Below are 18,568 nucleotides of genomic sequence, written 5' to 3' on the forward strand. Positions count from 1 at the left end.
TATAGTGATGTTAGTTAAGGTTTACAGGCATTTGACTTTAGCAGAACGTGTGGGATGAATTTTAAATTTTAAAAGGAGTGAAATTATTCATTAACTTACACTACAATCAACATTTTTATTTTTTACACTTAAGCATTTCTAATGAAACATCAGCTGTGAGGATTGGCTTACTACTCTTGATATGTCAGATGTCATTTACTTTAAAATGTAAACAAAGAAATAAATAAATATTTACTTTGTAGCAGTTTTTCATTGCTTGGAAACATGGACCAAACGTTTTCTAAAAATGAAACCTACCTAGATCGATTTATTGCCCCCAAAACCCCCTGCATACTAAATTTCATGAAAATCGTTAGAACCGTTTCCGAGATTCAAATTATATATATATAATCTTGTGTGATATAATCTTCAGATTGTATATATATATATATATATATATATATATATATATATATATATATATATATATATATATACACACACACACACACACACACAAGAATTACTTGTTTAAAGGTATTAGATGATAATTACAGGAGATTATATATTAGAAGATTTTTTCTATGTTAAAAAACTAGTTGTTTTGCAAAACCTGATATTTTGTATGAAACTCTTTTTCATCAAAAAATTATTTATTTTAAAAGTGCATTTATGAAGTTTACAGAATTGTATAAAAATAAATACAGACATCCAAGCAATGCACCTAAACTTCTAAATTTTTCACTTGTTGACAAACTACGCCCTAACAACTGGGTATAGACCTAGAAAAGGATTTACTGATGCCGCAATTTATATTCTGTGTAAGTATTATACAGTATAATTAATGTTATAACCATAAGTTATCTCGCATTATATTACGAAACATTTGATATATTGTCATCATATCTATGAAGTAAGCATTAAAATTCTTATTTAAAACTTTACTTCCAAACTTTCACTTTGTAAAGTACCTGTTTCAATTTTTTAATAGTTTCCTAAAAAGTTCTTAGCACTACCTACAAAAATGTAATGAAAGAGGTTTTAATAAAACAACGTGATACAAAAGTAAAAATATATTTACCTATTTTATTTTAAAAGCTATAAATATATACATTACAAATAAATACTAATAAGGCATATGTACAAGTCAACATATTTAAAATTTATATTAAAGAGTGTTATGTGACTAAAATCTGGAGTACTTGATATCAAATACTTTTGTCTTTGAGCCTCTCTTACGAGAGTGGCTATACATTTGAGAACATTACTATTGTTTAAGGACAGGTAAAACTTCTAAAAAATTATAATCATTTATGATGTTTTACTTTTTTCATTATTTACTTTGTAAGATCACTAGGAGAAAAGATAAATGTTCAATTTGATTGTTAACAACACCATGTTACTTTGCTAAGGCTAAACTATACTTTGTTCACCAATGAAATGCACTGAAGAGCACTGCCAACATTGATTAAATGAATGTATATTTATTAACAATAACTTGACATACTTATGAGGACAATAGTCTTAAGACAATTTCACCTAAAATAAACAAAAACAATTTTTTTAGACAAGTAATGAACACATAAGGATGGGCATACCAACAGTGTTAGAGACATTACACAACAGTGAGCTTTGATGAAGAAATCTATTTATTTTTATATGTCTTGTCAATATTTTATTAATCAGAGTGTCCACTCTAAACCATTTTACATGCTATTGTTCTACGGTTTTCCTAGTTAAAAAAATTCTAATTCCCTAGTTGGTATTTAAATAAAATACAAGCAACTTTAATGCTGTATTTAATCCTTTTAGTGTCACAGTGACTTATATTACTAGCTGTGCATATGAGATGCCACAGTGAAAATTCACTACCACCAATTTTAGCTGTATTATACCTTTAAATCTTTTTGTCTTTCAATGTTTCAACTTTTAACACTGTGTATACAAAATATTCATCCTTTACCATTCTGTTACGTTTAGACAATATATTACTGGAAAATATAAAGAGATCAAACCAATATGGTACTTCTGCCCAACTGCAAGGCATATGGCAGTCCAATATTGCATGTTAAATGTTCGCGAGGTAAAATATATATTTGCGGTGGACTGAAAATTATTTTTATATGACTATAATTTTGCCAGTACTCAAGATCTGGTAGAAAAAGGCTTGAACAACGAAACGTTTACCCAAATTTCACTTTCAACTTTATGGATGAATAATATTGAATGCTATAACTTGAAGCAACAAGAATGCATTTTTAATCTATTGCACCATCCTAAGACCAACCATTCCCAAGATACTATTTAAATCAAAATATTGAACTGTCACTGATTATTATTGTTTTTTGTTTATATGGGAAACAAAAACCTAAGCATTTTATGACTTGCATTATATTTCCAGTTACATAACTTATTCATTTTAAAACCATTGTTTATATATGTTTTTGTGTTATATAAAAAAAAAAAAACTGATATCAATGGTTTATCTAATTAAATCAATGTCCAGCATTTATAAACTGAAATATTAAAATAAGATGCTAATAAAGTAAAAGGGGGTTGTCAACTACTTTGATTATAATTAATGTAAGTGTATCAGGGAAAATGAATAAAACGGCAAATGTCTGAACATTCAATATGTTAAAAAAATATTTTTGAAAACAGCATTCCAAGAGCAACTTTGGTAGGTGCCAGCAACAACCTAGGAACATAGAATAAATATAAATTAAAAAGTGTTCAATTATGCAAAAGTCAAATATTTTTTAACGGGGGAACATTTCCACTAAACTTAGCTTCAAAGAAGAATCCATTGCATAAAGAAAGTAGCAAAAGGGAATTTAACAAATTATAGACATATTTCTTTAGTTCCAGTTGTATGTAAAGTTATAGAAAAATAGTTCTTATATGGCTGCTTTGTCTTTTCAAGAGCAATGACTTACTATCTAAGATCAACGTCAGTAAAGCTAGCCTACATCACAGTCTTATACTATTTTAATTACAAGCTCTGGGGCTAGGAGATATGGTCTTAAAAGGTTTTTAAAGCAATTTGAAGGGAATACCTGGACTAATGAGTATTTAAAAAGGATGTTCCGCAAGGCTCAGTCCTGGGTTTTGTTTTGTTTGTCCATTCATAAAATTCTTACCACAGTTACATCTTGATACAATGCAGAAAAACAAAAAAAAAACCACTTTAAATTAACACCTTTATTGCAGGCAGCATGGTTTGGCAGTATTGCATCTTTAACACTGTCCAGGTGGGTGTGTTCACCTTTCGGAGATGGAAGGATCACATTTCAGGCCTGCCAAATCTTACAAGATTAGAGGCTATAGAGCATTTGAGTTACGTTTGATTATGGATAACTTGAAAACCCACATATTGATGCACTCTGCACAAAATTCAGGTCAGCTCTTTTTGCCCTGAAGAGGGAACTGTGTTTTCAAATCAAACATTCTATATGGATGAAGCCTGTAGACAAGCTCTTCAAAGAACAACTTCCATCATGTTCTCTAGACCTACAAAATAATGTGTGTATCATACCTGATACTTGTGACTGTTGCAGTCATTCAGGACCTTAGGAATATTCACATATATTGTTCACAAAACATAAAATGTCCTGGCAATTTCAGTTTGCTAAGAATAAGTTACAATTATTATAAACATCATTCAAGACTATGATATGTTTGTACATCGGACTTCACTTAGAAGCTTTCATATGCACATGGATGTGTGGTGATGCACAAACATACATGAAGAATAGATGAACATTAAAGCTAGATATAATTTACAAAATGACAATATTCCTAGCTGTGGTTATCTACGTATTTTTTGCAGTAATTAATTGTGTAACTTCTGATGGATTGAAAATTTGTGGATTAGCTATAACTAAGAAATTCTGATAAAAGGTTAAATTCACTAACTGCAAAACAAATATTATTATCTTTATAAGTAATCTCCTTTTATTATAAGAGGCAACTATTTTAGCTACCACAGAAGTGCTGTGGGCAAAAACAAATATAATCTCTAACCATATATGTAAATTGTGTTACACTAACAACTGATACCTCCATAGCACTTCCATCAATAATTTCCATAGCATGCAGTCTGCTGTGGAAATTACCAAAGAGAGGTGAATTTATATTCTGGAAAAGAGATAGGTACTGATACCTATCACAGTTGCTCTTATAATGTGTTAATTATTAACATAGATGAACATATCTTTAAACAAATCACACAATCAGACGTTATTGATGCTCTCTGTAATCCATTCAGCAACACTGCCCAAATGTTGACTATCTAGTTTCACCGATGAAAGGTTGCACAAAAGGCAATGAATGAAATATCAGCTCCCAATTCTAAAAGCTGTTTAAAATATTCTTCACTTTCATAAATTCTGTGAAGGAAAAAAATTATTTTTGAGATTTTCCAAGCTATACAAAATGTTCGGCTTATTCTTGGTTTCCCGATTTAGATGGTCGGGTAGCCACTCTTTTAATACAAGTGTGACAATATCTATTTTTAAAACCAGATTTAGTAAATTCATTCTATTTTGACAGACCATATTAATTGTCTCATTTGTCTGAAGTTTGCCTCATGTTGTCATCCAACTCTTCGTGGTGCCGGACCACACTGAGAAGTTTTAATTGTACACAGTCCACATTTAAGTCTCCTGGTTGTGTTTCAGTAATCTCTACATTATATTGGTTAGCCTGAAACAAAATGTAAAATTTAGAACAAAGATAACAGTTATATACACCTGGAAAGGTAAGATACAAGTTCTACAAAAAAAGACAATATATTGCTTGGCCAAAGAATGCAATAGTAACAACAGCATTTAACCAAAAACATGTTAACCATAGTAGACACATTAGTTTATTGGTCGACTTCTATGGGTATTCCAATGCAACAGTGAAGTTGATGTGTTAAATTAAAATGAAACTTATGCAATGACAATACTTCCTTAACCAGGATTTGAGTACAGATATCATATTGCGTCTGGTAGAAAGAAAAGTAAACTTTACCAAGGAGTATACCTGGTGCATCAGACCACCTGTGCCGGTCAAACAAATCAACATAGTTTTTGTTCCAACGGTAACCTCAAATTTTCGACCACAAACAACTCAGTGAAATTATTTTCCAACTCTGTTACATGACCCAAAATGACTACATTTCTGGGAGATGGGTTGTGTTACACCTCAATTTAAATGTTCCCAAATCCTGATTATTTGAGCAGAATGTTGGTATTGTTAAACACATCTAAGTGTGTATGGAAGCACTAAACCGTATGTACAGAGTGTACCAAAACACAAATTAGAATTGGTTTTATTTGTATTTTATTGTAGCTCCTCAGTACATTAAAAAGGAACAAAATGGATCTTTTAATAACATTCACTTTCTAAAAAATATAAATCCAGGGTACTTTTCTTCCCATGTTCAAAATTAAAAAGTTTTTAACACAAGAAAAATTTTAAAAGTACAAAGTATTAAAACTTCATTATAAATATGTTTGTCTCTAATCCATAAATGTTTCACTAGAAAAACATTTTTGTAGCCTTAGTACTAATGAATTTAAAAAAATATGACTATCTTCTGACTTAACCCATTGGGGAACTTGCCTGAGCATAATTTTTTACAACCGAGCGTGACTGAATCATTTTGTCCGAGCGGCACTCGTGCTCTTTCTGGACACTAACGATCATGTATTTGTTTGTTTTTCTGCAGCTCGCAGTTTTGTACCCTTGTGCATCCTTGTAAGCAATTATTCTGTTTCGATTAGTTATTTTTGCACACAGGAACCACAACTAAAAGCTTGTTTTGTTATTGTTTACATTTTGCCATATGCTCAATTTTCGTCACTTCAATGTTTTGCTCACATTCTACGTGTTGTGTTCTCAATGTTTAGTGTTTAACTGCTTATAGTTGAATTGAGTTTTTAGTTCTTCTGTTCCCTCATGGAACAAGACAATTTGTGAACTTCAGAAGTAGACAGATAATTGGACAGTGATATTGAGATGTCAAAGATACTCAAAGACTGACACAAAAGTGAATTAAAAAAGTAAATGAATGGTCATTTTATGTAATGTAAATAGATTATTGTACATTGTAAAAGCTCTCTTCTTATTGGAAATTTGTTATTAATTTAAAACAAACACTCCAATAATATAGGTTTTTATTTCTGTGAGGCCTTTCGTACTCAATGAGCACATCATCGGACTCACATAACTGAATAAAAGTGGTTACAATAATAACATAATTTTGTACTAAATAAAAACATATGTTATTAAAAATACACGGTATGTCTATGTATGCATACAAAATAAAGTTGATATTTAGTTAGATCAAATAAAACGGTAAATTTTCAAAAATTTACTTCTTCCATTTTATGTAACACATAACATTAAAACCATTACATGGATTTCCTTTGATCTCTTTACTGTTACCATTTTACAATATTGCTCCAGTTTGTTTTCAATAACTATAAATACTGTTTATGGACATTTAAAATTCACAGTGTATTGATAGAAATTGATAAATAATATTATTCTTTCTGATGACGTTATCAAAAAGCCTTTCTCATTTGTTTCGACTGCTCTCATACTCAAACCTCATTTAGAGTTTCTCTTAACTTCAGTGCTTCTCTCTCTGTTAAATGAATATCTTATCCTAATACTGAGCTATTTTATACGTTAAAGTTGTAAGGCAAAACTTTACTGCAGCTGCTGCATTATTATGGAAAACACTTTCCCAAAAGAGAACACCAGTTGTGGATGAGAGACCTAACTGCCAACGTTTTAGCTGTATTGAGCAAAGAGGAATCACAGGCGATTCTGGAGCTAGCACTTCGTATAATATGGAGCTCCATACTTTAAACTTTATTTTAGATAAATGATTTACTTAATTTATTAGTTAAAATGGTTATCTCATAACGGTTGTTCAATTTTAATTGATAGGTAACACTTCCCTAATTATTAATAATAATTACAAGTAGTAGATAGCACTTTGTATTCAAATCAAACCCTTAGAGAATGAGACAGCTATCAGTTGTTATAATCAACATTCTTAAGATAACATTTAAAACTACTTAAAAAAGATTAAATACTTACCAAAACTAAGGTAGCCAGGAAATACCTTGCCACTTCTTCTCTAGGCTGCCCGGCTACAATATCCTCAAAAGGCTTAATACTTCCTATTTCCTCAGAGAATGATTCAAGCACTTTACCCCCATAGGCATGAATGTCAAAACTACTTCTTTCTTCTGCTGCCATCAGTTTTGGTGTTATTTTTTGATGCCATTCTTCAACCCTTCTTGCCATGTCTGTTATTCTGCCATGCTAAAACAATCAGTTATAATTTATTGTAAATCACAACTTGTATATATTTTTAGACAAGAAAATATTAAAATTTAAAATGTTTAAAGATGGAAAGATTGTTAGAAAAGATAAACTTGATGTGGTAAATGAAAAGGTTAGTTTTGAAGTAAGACATTTCTCTTAATAATTTTTGATAGCAAGGGAAGAGCCATGTACTGCCATAAAAATTGTTTTGATGTTCTAATCAATATCTAATGAAGTCATGTCTGATATTTTAATTCTATGCAGCTTGATGAGATTGTACAGGATCTAGCTGTACTGAGGTATATGTTAGAGAAGACACACATCTCTGTTTTATCATTCAATATTCCCTTTTCAAACGTCTTGCATAAGTAATCTATGGCTTCACATGGACTGGTATTTAAATTTGTTTTACATTTGGCTTTCAATTGTTTGTAATAAATAGATGTAGCAGCTACCCACAATTGGCACAATGATTTCTGAATGAGTTATGAGGGTATATCACCGGCAGATTTTTAGACTAGATTCCACAAGTTATCCTATGTGTAAATAAATTAAGTTGATGAAAACATACTCAATATGGTAATATCAGACTGTTTGTTTTATGAACCCAAAAATACTTGAAAAATTAAAAGGCCCCATCACCTAAAAATAAAAAAATTAAAATATTAACATTTATTAGCCAAACCGATGGAGATAAGGCAAAAAGTCACTAGACCTTTTTTGTAGATCGCATTACTTTGTATTAATAGATTATTAAGTTGATCAGAGGGTTTAACTTAATTAGGAGTTCATCTACCAGGAAATTCCCTTAAGGGGGGTTTATGTTATGAGGGGGGGGGGTTGAATTCAATAAAAAATTGTGTTTTAAATTTAATTGTTTATATACAGGGTGTAACAAAAAGGTTAGGCTGGCTATGCATTTTCAGATTTTATGTGATTCTAAGCTGAAAATAGCTGTTGTAGAAGACAGGAGCAACAAACAACTGATAACTCCCAACTATGACATGTTTGGCCCTTCCGGCTTGTGCAAGCATATCTTTAAAGTGGTTGTGATCGCTTATGCGTTTATGGATTTTGATTAAAAAAGTACCGTTGTTGTTATACAAATTTCAAAATGGTTAGTATCTTTTAAAATTTTTATAACCAATGTGATACCTATCAAAAGACAATATGTTTGCTGCTCATAGCTTGTGCAAGCGTACCTTTAAAGCAGTTGTGATCGCTTATGACGTGTTCCAGTGAAAATAGTACTGTTAGAATTGCATTAACATTCTCCAAAAGGTTGGTGACGAGTAAATATTAACTATACTGGTTTTTTTTATTATTGAACTTTAAAAAGTTTCAACAGATGCCACATTGTTAACATCAAAGAAAATAACAATGATTTTTTTTATTCTCCACTTACCTATTCAAACCTATGTGCCAAATTTGGTTTCTTTAGCTTTACTAGTTTTAGAGATAATAGTTTTTAATAAAAAATACAAAATGGCGGCTAGCAGCTAAACAAAGTATAAATTGTAAAAAAGTTATTCTTTATTTTTAGCTTAGAATCTCACACAGAATTTGAAAATACATAGCTAGCCCAACTTTTTTGTTACACACTGATGTATGTATATACATATATATAATTTTTAAACTAATTTTTTATGTATGTACAACTCCAAAACAACAAAATTGTTAATATTTAATTTAATTTTAAGCTGTTAGAACGCCTTTTTATATTGTTAATCTTAATTTTAATATAAAGCCACTTCCCTTTTCTTATAATATACCAAGGAGTTTAAAAATTACACTATAAATCTTGATTAGAACATTTCAGCTGATTCTAAAAATGCATTATATGTTTACTTTTAATTCTTTGCTTGTATACATATTTTTATCCTTTTTGAGATTTTATACATTGATTGTTCATACCACATCATAGCATTGCATTATCATTTATTAGGTTCACTCTATAAGTTGATCTCTCATACTGCAACCATTTTTTGATCATCTTTGGTAAGTCAAATTATGCAGTCAAGTACACCAGTTGTACAGTATGCAGCTAGCACAGAGTGAATAGGCAACAGGCGGAAGCATTAACCCAACACCTGCGACTGTGCAACCTCAGCACCTGATCACACACAACTACTCTGCTTACTCTGACTCTTAAATACATCTGACCTCCACCACCTACCTTGTATAGGCTGCTAGAGTACTATTTAACAAGGAACTTGATTATGCCTTAAAATCAAACATCATTATATTGCAGAGAGAAGGAGCAAATCATCAAAATATAAACAGAGATGCGTATATGCAAACAAGCTCACCTACCAAAGAGACTTAATTACCACCTAAAATTATTTCTGAATTAAGTGATCTTAAAGAAAAGCAAAATCACCTGGAGCTTGAAGTAAAAAGTTGACTGAGCAAGTTATGGGATCTAAACTTTAAAACTCAGGTAAAAGAAACTTTCCCCTACATCAAAAAAGCAGAATTTCTAAAAAAATATCAAGTGTTCAGAAAAAGCAAAAACAATAATCATCACAGTTTGTCTTTGCAAGTTACCAAACATATGGAACCTACAAAACACTACACATATTTTTCAAAGATACAGCCAGATCATAAAACCTTGAAATAAAAATACAAACTAGTCTCACAATCAGGCAAAAGCCAAAATCTCAGATTGAAAACACAGCATCTCTGCCTGCTGTGATCTGTAAATCCTCATCTAAAACACTAGCTCACACATCGCAAGCTAACTTATCCACCTTGGTCACATTACAGATCCTCAAAACCAAAACACATGACCAAATAACATTCAACAGACATCTCAATGACAAGGACCTTTCACTTCTCAATAATCTATTGAAAAAAGAAACGTGGAATGACATTGTAAACTCAGCAGAGGAAACATATGACAAATATTTGGATACTTTGACATACCACATGCTCATAGCCTGCTCTTATATTCGCACTCGTAAGAGGATGAAAAACAGACAACCTACTAAGTACGACCAAGAAATAACAAATAAGAGGAATTGATATTTAGCAGCTCAAGAAGAATATACTGACTAGGACAGAAGAAAACAAAGCTACAGCAATGGAGAAGAAGAGAATCTATGACCTTCACCTGAAGACCTGAAGAAAACTCATGACATCTGAGTTCATAAATAAGTCTGATAATAAAAGTAAAGCAATGTGGAGTGTTATTAAAGTACGATGCAAAAACAACAACACAAAATTATACAACTTATATCTAATGATACACTAATATCGGATCCCATGAAGGTAGCTAGTTATGCATCTCAATCAATACTTCGCAAACATTGACAACGAAACTCTAGCACAAGCTATCTACAATGGCAATCCTATTGCACTGCATCGCATCTTAGACACCTAGTAAATAACTCTCTAGTTCTTTGGCTAACATCTCAAAATGAAGTGAAGACTATAATGAAAACAAACCCCTATCACTCCCTAACTACTGTAATTAACAAATCATTTGCTCATGGTATTTTCCCATCAAACTAAATCTGGCCAAACTAAAGTTTATCCAAAATTCAAAAAGACCCCTCTACTTAGGACAGTAACTACCACACAATCTCTCTACTTTCTTCAATTTCAAAAATTATAGAGAAAATTGTACTGTCTCATCTTTTAGATTGTCTCAATAAAAACAATCTGCTTCCAGACAATCAACATGGCTTTAAAGGAGGTAAATCAACATCAACTGCCCTGGCAAAAATTGTTGAATACCTAACAGGAGCATTGAAAAAAGGAGACACAACAACTGTAATATTTCTAGACTTTAAAAGCTTTTGATTGTCCAAGTCATGATATGCTTCTCAAAAAACTAGAAAGCCGAGAGATTACAGGAACAACTGCAGAATGGTTCAGGAGCTACTCAACAAAGAGAACTCAGTAGAAATAACTACATCCAGACCATTGCCTGTTTTCAGAGGTGTTCCACAAGGGTTCATACTGGGTCCTATCCTATACATTATCTTTGTCAGTGATTTTCCCAATTACCTAAGAAGGTGTTGCTCCATGCTCATGTATGCAGACGATACAGTACTCCTGCTACAAAATAAACAACCTACAACATTAGAAATCGATTCATACATTGCAATAAACATGGAAATCGAATACTGTTACGCAAATGACCCAGCAAATGGTACTGAACCAAACAAAACCTAGCAACTGATAGTTGAAAGAAATGCTAGAATTACTAGAGACTGAAAGAGTGAACAAAGTAAAGTACCTCAGAGTAGTAATTGATAGATTTCTCTCTTGGAAGGACCAAGTTGATCAACTGTGTGGGAAACTCAGTACAGTTTTATAAGTCTTAAAGCAATTAAAACAAGTTGCTAGCCCAGAAATAGTAAAATGTGTAAACTATACTCTCTTCAGAAGCCATCTTAAATATTAATGAACTGTATGGGGCAACTCGTCCAAAGCTAACACTCAAAGGGCACTGGTGCTTCAGAAAAAAGATCTATATACTGACCAGAATAGGAACTCAAGAATCTTGTAGAGGTGCTTTCAAACTACTAAGAGTACTAACATCAGTAGTCCTGTATATCCTACGCAAGTCAAATACATCTGACAAGAGGAACTGATATACACAACCCTTAACACAAGAGAAGCACATGATTACATACTTACATCCATCGACCAACTCTCTTTCAAAAACAACCCACATATGCTAGTGCAAAATTTCTTAACATCCTGCCACAAGAGATCAAGAACAACACCACAGGGTAGCAACAACTCAGACGATAATTGCTCACCTGCCTTCTTGACTGCCCTTTCTACACCATAGATGAATTTTTTTCAACTGGAGGAATTACTGACTTGACCACATCTCTATGACCACTGTGTTTCATCTCAACTTCTTTAACTATATTTTAATTGTAATGACACCATTCTAATTGTCAATGATTATGAATAAAGTATATTGTCTCTTGTTTTCAAATAAGTACCTAAGAAACATTAATTCAAAAGATACAGACATTTAAAAGTTGGTCATGACTTTGTGGACATAGGATATACGTGCTCTCAATTTAGTATACCTCTCACATAAGTCTTTCCATTAACATTAATTCATTACAAAATTGATGACTGTTAGTAAAAAAAAGGTATAAAAATTGAAAATTTTTAACAATAACGGAACATAGTCAGTTGATAGTTTAAGAATAGAGCCAATGGAACATCTTGAATATAAGAAAAGTTTACTTAAAAAACATAATGTTAGACGGTTTGATTAACTTACATCAATCTTCCTCGATCTGTATGCTTCTAGTGTTCTCAATGCCTCGTTGTCGTATGTGTTAACATCATCTCCCTTCCAACCAGGGTCAGTTGAAAGAGGTTCCATAATATTATCTTTATCAGGTGGAGGAATATCAACTTCAGGGCCACAATCATCATCATCATGGGGACCATCAAACCCTTCAAAATCTGCAGCAAATATTTTATAGACAATTTATACATAAAAAACACAGTAAATTTAAATGAAAACACTATAGCAATTTTCTACATTAGCACATTTTAAAATACTAAGTTACTCTTATTTAACTTTGCATTTGAAATGCATAAGTTTTCAAGTAATAACAATGTAAACTGCACCAACTCTTAATGGTACATAATTCCAAATTCAAATGTATGATGAATACTAACCATGCTCATTGTCACTGTCCTGTTCTTCATTATAAAATCCATGAAAATCTGTAAAACATTTTACGCAATTAATGTAATTGTAAATCATAACATAATACCTTATGTAAATCAGGGATTAGTTGAGATAAAATGTATATGTTAATGTAACTTATCAGTTAATTTGTACATGACTGTTAAAGACTTTTGGGAGTGCAAATTTCTTACTACACTTAACTTAGGAAATCACAAATTTTTAACAGAAATCTAAGATTGTACATTCCTTTTAAAGTGTTCAAATCACCTGTTCATTCTTCTACTGTTTATTTCAAAAAATAAATCCCAAACAGAAAACATAGTCCTTTAGTACATATCAGATATTGTCCCAACAATACATTGAGCTAAGAAAATAAAAAAGTAATTATGTTTTGGGTAATTATTTGGTCATATATACATAACTTAAGGACTAAATTTCTTGGGACATGTTAGTATTACATTAAACAAATCTTAATGTATATTAGTTATTCTCGTACAGTAATTGTAGAAAGTTGAAAGCATTGTAACATTGATGATTCATTTAACACACAGAGAACAGCTGTGTACATGATTCCCATGTTGTGTACAGTAACTGCTTCACCACCTGCTATATGGTATTTTAATGTAAAAGTTAAAATGTTTTGTTTTAAATGCAAAATAAGATATAAAGTATTTAATTAAATTTAAAATATACATTTTATTTCATGAAAATGGTAAATACATTAGGAACAGATTTATTGTTATGAAACAGAATTTTATACCAGAAGTCTGTAATTACAATTATTTCATTGGTGTTTTGTGACATTAGTACACTACATTTATTTTATTTTATTTTATTTACACACAAACGCATATGCAGGTGTCTCAGAACTCTATATCAATATTTTCAGATATTATTTCTATACCAAAGACAGACCAAACTAACATATTAAAACTTTTAATTACCCGAATAGCCACCATTTTACTTTTTAACTTACACATTTTTAATTTGAGAACGGCTTGTTCTAATACAATGAAATTTTGTATATATATTTGGTACCTTAAGGTCTAATTCTAGAAAAAAATCGATGTTTTGAGCTGCTCTAATCAACTGATTAATAATATCCTTACCTATTGCAACATTTAGGTTTGTTTGGAATAAAACATGAAAACTTAGAAAGATTCATTCAACACTTTTCAGATGAAATAATTATGTTTTGTATGATTACTGCAGTCTTACAAACAAAAACATTTTTGAAAAAAACTAAGTTTGTTAGTCATATTAAGTTACGCATAAAATTTCAATAGTCTATACAGTCTGGCAAGTGAGAGATTCAGGTTCAAGTCTTGAGGAAATTAATACATTTGTTCAATATTTCTTGAAATTGAATTTGGCTATTGTTGCTCCATATTCGCCTTTCATTTTTTTCCGCAATAAACCGCTACTCCCACTTACACTTTTTTAAACAAATTTCTCAATGTTTTGTTGGTTCTGTGTCCAATCACCAGTCACTCCACCAACTTCTAGATCTGCAGCCACCTTTTAAATTGTCTTGGCATTGTCTAAATGTTTTAGTGCTTTAATTTTTTTCTTACAGAGAAATCACACGCCTTTTTCCAATCATGCTGTAACACTAACACTGTACACTTTCCACAGCTAGAAACACAAGTATACTGCAGTTAAAAAAAAAAAAAACCAAACGAACATGTTCAAATAACTTTGGCAACGTTGCAATGTCACTCAGTGAAAGTACATTCCGATAGGCTATGCTGAGACGAGCCTTCAAACAAACGTCAGGGGGCTTATCTTAAATCAGTAACTATTCTGAGTAATAGTAAGAATTCACTATTCGACCTAGCAACAGCCAGAGTACACGTATCACAGATCGATATAGCCGCTAGTCACATGCGGAGCCTCGGTTAATCAGGAAATTGAAAATAGCAGTTACATTAATTAAACATATGGTCATGTTGTCATAAAGCAATGTTTACACAGCACAGTTGATTAAATTTAACGTGGTCTTTCAATTAATATTCCATAACTTTAGAGACCATGATGGGATTTTTTGTTACTTTAGAGTCTAGTGGGGCATAGCCCGGAAGGATTTTTGAAATAAGAATAGGCCTATTTTCATACCAGGCCCCCTAAGAATTTCCATGTAAAATTACAGTCAAATCAGTTGAATTGTTTATACATGAAAGTATAAACAGTCACTATCGCATTTATAATATTATTAGGATTGATGTTTTTGTTGCTGTGCTTGTATACAAGGGTGGTCTGAAAGGTTTCCAACCTAAACATGAAGATGACAGACAGCACTCATAAATAAAAGCTACTGAATTTAGTTTTTCATCTGTTGACAGTTACCAAAGTTTCAGCCATTTTGGACGTGCAATTTTTATCTAACAGTCGTTTGAGTAAGTTGGTGTGAGTTTTTTGTGAAAATGGATAAAATCGAGATCGAACTGTCATTAAATATTTGTTTTTAAAAGGCAATAAGCCTTCGCAAATCAAAGATGAGTTGCATTCTGTGTATGGGGACTCTGCATCATCATTTACCATAGTGAAATTTTGGACTGCTGAATTGAAATGTGGCCGTAAGATCTTGGGAGATGATGAACATTTATGACAGCAACTACTGACATAAGCATCACCAAAGTTCACCAAATGGTGCTAGACAACTGTCGAATTAAAGTGAGAGAGGTAGCACAGATTATGAACATGTCAAAAGAACGTTTTCATTACATATTAAATCAACATTTAGGTATTAGAAATCTGTTTGCGCATTAGCTGCTGCGTTTCCTCACATTAGACCAATAACGTGTTTGAATGAATATTTCCAACGATCTTTTGGCACAGTTTAGATTAAATAAAGCCAAGTTTTGGCACTGATTAATTACTGTAGATGAAACTTGGATACAACATTATACGCCCGATACAAAAATACAGTCCAAACAGTGGACTCCAAATACTACATCGTTGCTTAATAAGAGTTAAAGGAAACTTTGGTAAATAATATAAAATGCATTAGCATATTCATAATACAAGAGCTAAATACATGATAAATTTAATATCTGTAAAACAAGAAATGTTTAAATACATTGCTTTTTTAAGAAGGTTCAGCTTTATTATATAATAAATTGCCTGCCTTGGATATAGACAACCTGCGTTAATAAATTTGTAAAAATAAACATTTAGCCTGTAATACAAATACATAATTTTTCAACTTTGTACTGTTTTCTGAATGTATCTTTATGTTTATATAACGCTTTAACTTATTCTGATTTGTTGATATTTTAAAATTCATCTTTTTAGAAGTGTTTTTATTTGTTAAAAATTCTCTTCAGTTGATTTAACCTATTTTGTTTATTGTATTATTTATATTGTTTGCAAATATTTTAACTTTATTCTAGTCAATACTTCACCAATAAGTGTATCTTTTAGCCTATTGTGTTTAGCATATACTTGTGTGTACCAATGAAAAGAAAATTAATTATAACTTTATTATAGTTATCATCAGTATTTTAATAGTGGATTATTACATTCCTGACAAAGCATACCAAACTCTTGTTTATCTAATTACAACAAAACATCTTGATTTAGTTCAATTAGTAATAAAAGCAATGTTTGGTATAGTTACCCCCAGTTATACAGTGAAATTATATTATTATACAGAATGTACAAAAAGAACCAGAACAGGACACTTCTCACATCTTGAGAAATAATTTAGCACCAGGTGCTATAATGAGTATGAATGAATTGCAGTGAACATTATAAGAACTAATAGAAATGTAAGAAAAATACAACAAATTTTATTTACCTTCAACTTGATCAATGCCTGCTTCTCGCTCCATATATGCTGAAAAGATAATACAAAGATATTAAAAATGAATGGAGTTAAAATATCTTGTAAATAATTTGAACATTTAAAGCAATGCCAAAATTGTTTAACATTATTTTAGATTAAGGTATCAGTTCTGAATGTTTTCAATGATGCATAAGCGCAGAGATAAGTTGTAAGATCCAAAAGCTGAGTTGTAATAAATGGATATTCTAATATTATTACATTTTTCTTGTTACAAAACAAATTCTTCTCAAACTTAGAAATATTTTCCAAAAACTCATACTTCTAGAACTCAAATCCACGTAGGCCTACAATCTGATGAAGAATCCATTGATTCATGAAATGTGTCCCAGTATTTAAGTTGATTTGAACATATCACTGTTTTTATTTCAGTGAATGAAGCTCGCACAATCATGAAAATCATTAAATTAATTTATCCTCATAAGGTTTGCCAAGAAAAAAACGTTGTTTTGGTGCAAGTTTTGTATATATTCATATGTTTACAAAATTTAATAAAAATAACTATTTCACTGGAAATCCCATCAAATGAACTGGTTCCATTCAAATTAAAATTTGTAGCAGCAAATAATATGAAGCTGTAGATGAACCAAATTTGATGAGTTGTATTGATGTCAATGGTGTGAAAAATTAAGGAATGGGCATGTCTATATTTTCCAGTTATTGTTAATAATGGTCTACAGGATACTATTTGTGAACAATTAAATATTTTAGGTCTTAATGCCTTATGAGAAAGACAGTCACTAGTGACAAAAAATGACTTTTGTGTGTTCTTCGTTGATGTGAACAATTTGTTAAAAAACTGAAGTGTTTTTACCAGAGGTTACAAACACAGAGGTTTTGTGATATACATGAGTTATTTGATAAATCCACGCAAAAATAAAAACTGCTTAATTTTTGTAATAAACTTTTAATTTTTCAACATAGTCGCCTTGTAAGTTTATACACTTCATCCAACACTGTTCTAGCTTGTCGATCCCTTCAAAATAATAGGATGTGTCCAAGTCTGCAAAATAGCTATTTATTTCTGCTATCACCTCCTCATGATTGGTGATTTGATGCATCGTCATGATGGAAAAGGACTTTTTTGTGAGGGAGTCATATAGACGTTTTTGTTGCAGCTCGGTTTTTAAACCGATCCAATTACAATGAATAATACTCACCGGTAATGGTCTTAAGCTTTTCTAGATAGTCGATCAAGATTATTCCTTACACATCTCAAAAGACGGTTTGCCATAACCTTTCCGACCGAAGGAATGGTTTTTGCCTTTCTTGGTGCAGATTCCTCCTTGCAACACATTGCTTAGATTGCTCTCAGGAGCATAGTGGTGTATCCTCGTTTCATAAACAGTTACGAAATATTGCTTAAAGTCCTCCAGGTTGTGCTGAAATAGCTGCAAACCGTGCTTACAACACTTCACACAATTTCATTTTTGGTTAATCAAGAGCAACTGCGGCACCCACCTTGCAGACAGTTGTCTCATGTCCAAATATTAGTGCAAAATAATATGTACCCATTCACTTGAAATGCCTACACAGCACTAGCAATCTCACGCACCTTCACTCTTCTATCATCCATCACCATATCATAGATTATTTCAATGATTTCTGGATTTGTGACCTTAACAGGGTGTCCAGAACATTCAGCACCTTTTGTACTCATAGGCCAGTTCAAAAATCTTGAAACCACTTAGAAACTGTTCTTATAGAAGGTGAAAGTAACCACAATATTAAGCTTCTGTTTA

The 18,568-nt window shown here is 31.5% G+C and overlaps 1 protein-coding gene across 4 annotated transcripts in view; it reads right to left on the reverse strand.

Moving 5' to 3' along the window:
* Positions 1-1,037: 1,037 nt before the first annotated feature.
* LOC124360322 (condensin-2 complex subunit H2-like) overlaps positions 1,038-18,568 on the reverse strand; it is a 64,033-nt gene continuing 46,502 nt past the window's right edge. For 3 of the 4 annotated variants that reach the window (XM_046813840.1, XM_046813838.1, XM_046813841.1), the window contains 5 exons: positions 16,782-16,820; positions 12,970-13,017; positions 12,563-12,750; positions 7,078-7,305; positions 1,038-4,683 (listed from right to left, as the gene is read on the reverse strand). In XM_046813840.1, coding sequence (XP_046669796.1) covers positions 4,546-4,683; positions 7,078-7,305; positions 12,563-12,750; positions 12,970-13,017; positions 16,782-16,820 — 641 coding nt within the window. In that variant the 3' untranslated portion in view covers positions 1,038-4,545. The remainder of the gene's footprint in view (positions 4,684-7,077; positions 7,306-12,562; positions 12,751-12,969; positions 13,018-16,781; positions 16,821-18,568) is intronic. The other variant, XM_046813839.1, reaches the window with a different exon arrangement.

This window comes from Homalodisca vitripennis, chromosome 4 (assembly GCF_021130785.1).
Source record: "Homalodisca vitripennis isolate AUS2020 chromosome 4, UT_GWSS_2.1, whole genome shotgun sequence".
Lineage (NCBI taxonomy): Eukaryota > Metazoa > Arthropoda > Insecta > Hemiptera > Cicadellidae > Homalodisca > Homalodisca vitripennis.